Source organism: Scatophagus argus, chromosome 11 (genome assembly GCF_020382885.2).
Source record: "Scatophagus argus isolate fScaArg1 chromosome 11, fScaArg1.pri, whole genome shotgun sequence".
NCBI lineage: Eukaryota > Metazoa > Chordata > Actinopteri > Scatophagidae > Scatophagus > Scatophagus argus.
Window position 1 is genome coordinate 23,435,988 of NC_058503.1, and position 9,422 is coordinate 23,445,409.

The 9,422-nt window shown below is 46.1% G+C and overlaps 1 protein-coding gene across 1 annotated transcript in view; it reads left to right on the forward strand.

Annotated features, from left to right (window-relative positions):
• ttn.2 (titin, tandem duplicate 2) overlaps nucleotides 1-7,786 on the forward strand; it is a 198,402-nt gene extending 190,616 nt beyond the window's left edge. Inside the window, exons 245-247 of the mRNA XM_046403600.1 lie at nucleotides 99-5,882; nucleotides 6,020-6,313; nucleotides 6,436-7,786. Of these exons, the coding sequence (XP_046259556.1) occupies nucleotides 99-5,882; nucleotides 6,020-6,313; nucleotides 6,436-6,728 (6,371 nt within the window). The 3' untranslated portion in view covers nucleotides 6,729-7,786. The remainder of the gene's footprint in view (nucleotides 1-98; nucleotides 5,883-6,019; nucleotides 6,314-6,435) is intronic.
• The last annotated feature ends 1,636 nt before the right edge of the window (nucleotides 7,787-9,422 follow it).

The window sequence follows — 9,422 nt, forward strand, 5'->3', positions numbered from 1 at the left end:
GCTTTTCTCAGAGTGATATCCTCTGTAGTCCTCTGTAGATGTAATTCATGAAATATTAGTAAACATCAAACTAATGGTTTTTATCAATTTAATTCCAGTTCCTGCTAAGATCCACCTGCCCAAAGAGCTCCAGGGCATGGGAGCAGTTCATGCTGTCCGCGGTGATCACATCACCATCAAGATCCCCATCTCTGGCAAGCCTGAGCCAGCAGTCACTTGGCAAAAGGGTCAGGAGATTCTCTCCAACTCTCCTTATCACCAAGTCATCACTACCAGGTCTTTCACTTCCCTGGTCTTCCAGAAGGGAATGCAGAGGAAGGATACTGGCTACTACATTATCACTGCAAAGAACAGGTTTGGAATGGACAAGCAAACCATAGAGGTGAATGTAGCAGACATACCTGATGCTCCAAAGGGACTTGTTGTCAGTGACATAGCTCGGGACTCCATCACCTTCACCTGGGAGCCACCTGCCAATGATGGCGGAAGCAACATCATTGGCTACATTGTGGAGAAATGTCCTACCACTGGTGACAGGTGGATCCGCGCTGGCCAGACTGCTGACTGCAGCATCACCATCATCAACATATTTGGAAAGACCAAATATCAGTTCCGCGTAATTGCTGAAAATCAGTTTGGCCTGAGCCCTCCTTCTGAGCCAACTGAGCCCATCACCACAAAAGAGGACAAGTCTGTGATTAGGAACTATGACGAGGAAGTGGATGTAACCAGAGAGATCACCAAAGAGGAGGCTCTGTTTTACAAGGTGAAGGAACTGTCCTCCAGGTACATCATATCTGAGGAACTTGCTCGCTGCCAGTTTGGAGTTGTCCATCGCTGTGTGGAGATTGCCACTAAGAAGACATTCATGGCCAAGTTTATCAAGGTCAAAGGAACAGACCGTGAGCTGGTTCTCAGGGAAATTGAGGCCCTCAATGTAGCAAGGCACAAGAATATCATCTACCTACATGAGTACTTTGAAAGCATGGAGGAGATCATCCTGATCTTTGAGTTCATTTCTGGAGTTGACATATTTGAGCGCCTTGGCACCAGCAACTTTGAGCTTACAGAGCAGGAAATAGTTCGCTACTTGAGACAGGTCTGCTCTGTCCTCAAGTTCTTGCACAGCCACAACTTTGGCCATTTTGACATCCGCCCAGACAACATTGTTTACACCACAAGGAAAAGCACCAACATAAAAATTATAGAGATGGGCCAGGCCAGGCTGCTTGTGCCTGGAGAAAACATCAGAATGCTGTTCTCAGCTCCAGAGTACTGTGCCCCTGAGATCCATCGCCACGACCTAGTGACAACAGCCACTGATATGTGGTCTGTTGGTGTAATGGCCTATGTTCTGCTCAGTGGCCTTAATCCGTTTGCGGCAGAGTCCACTACTAAGATGATTGAGAACATCTCTAACTGTGAGTACATCTTTGACAGTGAAGCATTTAAGGATATCAGTCTGGAGGCTATTGACTTTGTGGACAGACTCCTAGTCAAGGACAGGAAGCTCCGCATGACTGCTCATGAAGCTCTAGAGCACCCATGGCTCAAGATGAAGATTGAGCATGTCAGCAGAAAGACCATTAAGACATTGACACACAGAAGGTACTACCAGACACTGGTAAAGAGGACAGATACTATTGTCTCAGCAGCTCGTGTGGCCTATGGTGGTGCCTTCAAGAACCAGAGAGGACTGGCTGTAGGTAAAGTGAAGATTGGAACTGAGTACCATGGCCTCCGTGCTGGTCCAGTTATGCATGGCTCAGCCGAGGAAGGTGGCCATGTCAGGTTCACTTGTAGTATTGTTAGCTTTGACAAGAGTACACAAGTGTCATGGTACTTTGGTAACCGCCAGCTACACCCAAGCCCCAAGTATGAAATTACTTACAGTAATGGTTTTGCCAGCATCTATGTCAAGGACATTGAGGAGAGTGATGATGGAGTGTACAGATGTAAGGTGGTAAGTGATGATGGAGAGGACAGTGCTTATGGGGAGCTCTTTGTTGAAACAGTGAGGAGCATTAGAGAGCATTATATCAGCCGCTCCATTAAGAAACTGAGGAAGAGAGTCGACAAGACTAAACTCCTGCAGAGATCACCAGAGTTCACTTTGCCTCTTTACAATCGCACTGCCTATATTGGAGAAGACGTCCGCTTTGGTGTCACTATTACAGTGCACCCAGAGCCTCATGTAACATGGCTTAAGAATGGAGAGAGAATCAATCCCGGTGATGATGACAGCAAATACACGTTCACCAGTGATAAGGGTCTGTACCAGCTGATGATCCACAACCTGGACATGAATGATGATGCCGAATACACAGTCATGGCCCACAACAAGTTTGGAGAAGACAGCTGCAAGGCCCGTCTCACTGTGACACCTCATCCTGTGATAGAGGAAACCATGAGGCCAATGTTCAAACGTCTGTTGGCTAACGTTGAGTGTGTTGAAGGGCATAGCGTCCGATTTGAGCTCAGAGTCTCGGGAATCCCACCTCCAACTCTGAAATGGGAGAAAGATGGTCATCCACTACAGTTTGGTCCTAAGGTTGTTGTTGTACAGGAGGATGTTGACTACCATGTCCTGCACATCAGAGAGACTCTGCTCGAGGACTCTGGTGTGTACAAGGTTACTGCAACCAACTCAGCAGGCTCTGCAAGCTGCCAGGCTACACTAAAGGTGGACCGCCTTACCTACACCAGGAGAGAGTACAAGAGTGAGGAGGAGAAATACAGACATGTGCAGAAACAAATCGAAAAGACAAACAAATTGGCTCAGCAAATTGTTGCCACTGAGGAGCTCGTACCTCTCAACCCTACAGCGCAAGAGGCTCTCAAATTTGCTGCAGAGGTTTACAAACCTGCAGTGAGCACCAAGAACGTTGAGGGTGAGTTTGACATCACAGAGGAGAAGTCAGAGACCAAAAGGCTGGAGGAGGAGAGGAGGATTTTCATGCCATATGAGATACCTGAGCCTGTGGTTCATGATCCCCGAGTTCTGGATGAGGACAAAGCTATCAAACAGTTTGTGCCTCTCTCTGACATGAAGTGGTACAGAAAGCTGAGAGACCAGTATGAGATTCCAGAGAGGATGGAGAGGATTGTACAGAAAAGGCAGAGACGTATACGCCTGTCCAGATGGGAGCAGTTCTATGTCATGCCCCTCCCTAGAATCACAGACCAGTACAGACCAAGATGGCGTATTCCAAAACTCACTCTGGACGATCTGGAGACTGTCAGACCTGCCCGCCGTTCGCCCTCTCCTGAATCCGAGGCCTCCTTCAGATCAAGAAGGAGATCTCTTGGAGACCTTAGTGATGAGGAGTTGCTGATGCCTGTGGATGACTACCTTTCCATGAGGAGAGTAGAAGAGGAAAAAATGATGCTAGAAGATGAACTGGAGCTTGGCTTCTCTGCCTCTCCTGCCGGCAGCCCTGTTCGCACTCAACGCCTTGCCATGGAGCGTGAAGAGAGGAGGCAGGAAGTCAGACACGAGGCTGTCGAGGTTGCTGAGACAAAGAAGAAACGCACTATTTCTCAGTTTATGAGGAGGAGAAGGTCGCTGTCTCCCACATACATCGAGCTGATGCGTCCAGTCTCAGAGCTGATCAGACCGCCACGTGTCAGGCCTCCTGTGGAAGTAGAGGGAGAGATTGTGGAGAGAAGGTCCCCCACCCCTGAGAGAACACGTCCCCGTTCTCCCAGCCCCATCAGGTCTGTTGAGAGGTCTTCCCGCTCATCCTCCAGGTTTGAACGGTCTGCCCGCTTTGACATCATGTCCCGCTATGAGGCCAGGAAAGCTGCCCTGAAGTCTGAGAGGAAATATCAGGTGGTTAGCCAGACACCCTTCAGCCTGGACCACGCTCCCCGTGTGACTGTGAGGATGCGCTCTCATCGCATACCAATTGGCCAAGACACCAAATTCACCCTGAACATCCAAGCCAAGCCAGAGGCCGAGGTCAAGTGGCTTCACAATGGAACTGCAATTTCTGAAAGCAGCGAGAAATACGTCTTCACCAACATGAGTGGTGTTCTGTCCATTACTATTTTGGACTGCCAAGACGAGGACAGCGGCACATACCGCTGTGTATGCTCGAACTCCAAGGGAGAAGCTTCTGACTATGCTACCCTTGATGTGTCAGGTGGTGGCTACACCACATTTTCTTCTCGCCGCAGGGATGAGGACACCCCCAAAGCATACGTCCCTGAGATCACTCGAACCGACCACTACCACACCACCCACTTCAAAGCTGGCTATGCTTCCCAGACTCACTTTGAGGTTGAAGAGAGCAGGTCTAAGCTAACTGAGACACATGAGGTTGTAACCCGAGAAAGATATGCTGCCTCCTCTGAGAGGTTCTCTTCGGCTGAGAGGTATGACTCTTCAGTCAAGTACGCCTCGGCTGAATATCTGTCATCGGATTCCTCCTACTCATCTGACAAGTTTTCTCTGACTGCGAAACATGCCACATCTGAAGCTAAACTGAAGTCATCTTCTGCTGTTGTTACTGAGGAAGTTGCTGTCCAAAAGATTAAGCCTTCTCATCCTGGTAGAATCCTCACCAAGCCCCAGTCTGTGACAGTTGCAGAGGGAGAGACAGCCAGATTCTCTTGTGACATTGATGGTGACCCTGCACCAACTGTAACATGGATGCATGAGAGCAGAACCATCATCTCATCTCACCGTGTCCAGGTCACTACCACTCAATACAAATCTAGCCTAGAGATCTCCTCTGTGACGGCCTCCGATGAGGGCAGTTATACAGTGGTAGTGGAGAACTCAGCAGGCAGACAGGAGGCTCACTTCACCTTGACCATCCGCCGACCAGTTCCCAAAGAGGAGGTCAAGGCTGTCAAATCTCCTGAGCCATCTGTAAAGTCACCCACTCCCACCGTAAAGTCACCGGAGCCTTCGGTTACCTCCCCTGCTCCCTCTGTAACCTCCCCTGTCCCCAGTGTGAAATCACCAGAACCCAGCATCAAGTCTCCTGAGCCTTCAGTTAAATCACCAGCTCCAACTGTGAAGTCACCAACGCCGAGCGTGAAGTCACCAACGCCGAGTGTGAAGTCTCCTGAACCAGAGGGAATTAAATCTCCTAGAAGTGTCAAGTCTCCTGAGCTGTCTGCATCCTCTCCAGCACCCAGCTTAAAATCACCAGCTCCAAGTGTCAAATCCCCTGAACCTGAGGGAATTAAGTCACCGCGAGGTATAAAATCTCCTGAACCAAGACTCAAGTCACCACCGCCAATCAAGTCCCCAGAGGGAGTAAAGTCACCTGAACCTGAGGGAGTAAAATCACCTCGAGGTGTCAAGTCTCCAGAACCAACAGGAATCAAAACACTGAGAGGTGTTAAGTCTCCAGAACCACCTGGAATCAAAACTCCAAAAGGCATTAAATCCCCTGAACCTTCAGGCATCAAGTCACCAAGGACCCTGAAGTCCCCTGAGCCCGAGGGAATCAAATCACCTCCTAGGATGAAGTCTCCCCCTCCCATCATGTCTCCCAAGAGGGTTGTGTCTCCACCGACTGTGAAATCTCCAACCCCAAAACCTCCCAAAGTCCTCAGTCAGCTAACAGCTGAAGCCTGTGAGGGCACTGTGAAGATGTCTTGCGTCTGTGAGAGCACCGTCAGGGAGGTGGTGTGGTACTTCAATGGGAGAAGGATTTCACAGAGCAGCCATTATGAGATGCACTACTCTGAGGGCTCTTGCAGCCTTTTAATTCACGATTTGGCAGATAGTGATCAGGGAGAGTACACATGTGAGATGACATCAGATGGAGGAGTATCCAAATCCTCCTTCTCCTTCACCAGCCAGGTGTTCCAGTCCATACGTATGAAGATCACAGCCTACCGTGAGCAGCAGCTGGCACTTAAAGGTGAGCATCTGTCTTAAGTATAAAAGTAGATTTACTTCAGTTTCACACCAATTAAAATAAATTCTGTACACATCCTTAAGTTTATAGCCATTCTGAAAATGTTATGTGTTGACTGTTTCAACCTCTGCCCTCATCAGGATCAATGATGATGAGTCACAAAGAGTCATCGTCATCCATGAGCTCATCCATGATGATGAAGAAAGAAATGCACACGAAAGAGGAGTCGTCGTCCTTTTCTTCCTCCTCCCAGCAAGCAATGATGTCATCCATGATGGAGTCCAGCTCCTTTAGTAGCATGGCAGCTGAGATGAAGTTTGAGACCATGTCCATGTCCAGCATGTCCTCCATGACATCTGAAACATACGCCATGAGCTCCAGCAGTCTGACAGAGATGACCTCCCACATGGAGGGATCTTCATTCAGAGCAATCGGTAGGACACTGTTGCCTATAAGAACCTGTAGGACTAAGTTTTTTGGGCTTAAATTGAAAAACCCACTTTTAATGTAATAAAATGTTTAAACCACACTGATCTACATGTACTGTGGTTTTTAGGTTCTGCCCCCAGAATCGAGGCTCTACCAGAAGACATCAGCATTGAGCCGGGCAAAATCCTGACAGTTGCCTGTGCCTTCTCCGGCGATGCCAAACACATCGAGTGGTCCCGCAGTGGCAAAACCATTGAGGTTACTCCTGGGGGACGCTTCCACATCGAGACCACGGAGGACCTGACCACCCTCATCATCACCGGGGTAAAGGAGGAAGACGCTGGAACCTACACCCTCAAACTATCCAACGAGCTTGGATCAGACACAGCGACTGTTCACATTAGCATTCGATCAGTGTAAAAAAAAACAAAAAAATCAAATCTTCCAATCTTCCCCTTTTCCCTACTTTCCCTACTTTAATGCCTTTTTATTTATTAATTGAGCGCAATAATCTACTTGATAAAGATCCAGATTTCTGTTCTTGTAAATATGAACTATTTTTATACCAATCTTGACAATAATTTTTACCAAACTAGACTAAAGTCTAAAGTTGTTGTAACATGTGCCATATTGGATAACTATGACTTAGGATGTTTGATCCATTTTTCTGTGACATGTACATAATGTATATAGCCGAATTTAACGGTTATGGAAAATGTATGTATTGTTATTTATGACAATAATATAATAATATTAACTGAAACTAAATGAAACTAAATGTGGTTTGACAGGAGAAAGTTTCACCAGGAACGAATACCCTGTTAAACTGAGAAACTAAACTCTGTGCCTCAACGATAAGTTGAAGTCTTAAGATTGCCTCAACAGGTGGAGAGGCTCCCTGTTGATGTTAACTCAATCAGAGACAGATGAATGCACTGCTGGAGAGTGAAAGCTGAGCTGTTGCATTGCAATAAGAGTGTGAGATCCTGAGTGCTGTTTGCATATACCCTCATGTAAGCAGGACGACTGGACCTCGTGCTCTGACTGATTATGTCATACCGCCATTTCGATGACATGCTCACAGTGCGAGCGGCCTGCACTGCCTGAGCACGAGTGGAGTTTTTTTTGTTTTGTTTTGTGCTCTGCTTCTGGCAAATGACCACTCGCCCGACTCTTTAGTAGTACCATCAACCTGGCCAATCACATTAAAGAAGAGTTCACCTTGTGCTTGTTTGCAGAGGCAGAGCTGTCTCTTGGAGGTCTGCAGTGTGTTTGTGTGTTAGTTTTTAGAAGTTCACCTGTCAGTCAAGCTGGGCGCCACCAAACCAACTTCGACCAGGACGGAAAGAAGTGCGGTCTCACGTGTCGCTCAGCACTTTGGTTTGATTGAAGTTAGACTTGTTAGCAGTGACTCTTTTCGCAGCCTCCTTGAATATTTCTCCAATTATTGATTTAATAAAGCATGATTATCAGCACTACAGGATGTCTCTGCTGTGGTTACTTGTGTCCATTTCTTTCTCACACTTATTTCTTTTCTGTTTTAACTGGAGAAAGTTCACAAGAAGTTCAAATCGTATCACATTTAATTCAGATGAACTTCAAGGGTCAGAGGTCAATACTGTAGCTCTTCATATCCCTCTGAGCTCTAATATGAGTATCACCTAAAATATATATTCTAATATAAAGAAACAAAATGTGTCACATTGAGCCTGGCTGATCGCTTTCGCCACAACATAACATAACACAACATAAACACAATGCAGCCACTGTAACTCCCTCTCAGCACTCAGACGCAAGTGGTTCTCTTTAACGAGCTTTATTAAAGTCAAACCGTGAAAACTAATAACACACATATAATACACAGCATTAAAATAACACCAGCCAAAAGCTAATACATAGCTGAAAAATATTCCAAATGAAAATGAATAGACAAGAGGACTGCAATTTCCCAGCCTGGGATCAATAAAGTATATCTATCTATATCTATCTATCTAAAACTTCACCTCGTTAGCAGCATGCGTCATGAAAGAAAGTTAAGCTTCAGCTTCTTCAGTTCTGTTCATCAAATACTACTATATACATGAATAAACTGTTTTACTTTTAAACTTTAAACATCTCCATTAGAAGGTAAGATGAAGATCATTATTTTACATGTTGAAATAAATGTATGTAAAAAATACTTGCATGTGTATATTTGTATATTTGATTGTTTTTTATTTATTTATACAGTAAAACTGTTCATTTTCATTCCTTGCCTCAAGGCAACACTGTGCAATTAGCCTAATTTTTTTTCCAGGCAATATAATGCACTGGCATGTGTGTGTAGAGATGTGTTTGTGTGCATTTATATGATCATAGTCAATGTTTTTTTACTTTACAGTCTACTGATAATTACAGGACATGGATGTAAAAACATTTTACAGAAGAACACTAGCCAAGATAGTGACTTTGAGGAAGAGGGAGATTCAGATGAAGAGGAGGGTGAAGTGTCTCACCTCCCAAGATGGAGAAAAGTATACAACTCCATCGATGTCTACCCAGACTGGCATGGCCAGCTGCCAAACGCTGTTGACATCCTGTCCCCCCTCCAACACTTCAGAAAGTTCTTCTCTGAAGACATTCTTGAAGTTATTGTAGAGGAATCCAATTTGTACGCAATTCAGTGTGACCCCAACAAGCCCCTAAATCTTACCACCAATGAGTTAAAGCAGTTCCTCGACACTGTGGTCTACATGTCCCTCTTTGGCCTGCCAGCAACTCGAATGTTTTGGAACAAAGTCACTCAAGTGTCCACAGTAGCAGACACAATGACCTTCAACAGATGGGAAGCCATCAAGAAGTCCCTCCACATCAACAACAACGAGGGACAGGAGCAAGATGATCCCCTCTACAAAATATGTCCTCTGGTCAGTCACCTGACATCCAAACTGGGTCTCCATCCCAATGAGTGAGAAGCTCACCATAGATGAGCAGATGGTGCCATTCAAGGTGAGACACAGGTTGAAACAGTACCTGCCATCAAAACCAAAGAAGTGGGGCTATAAAATTCTCATCTTGGCAGGATCTTATGGAATACCACACAACCTTGAGGTCTACACTGGGAGAGTCGACCAA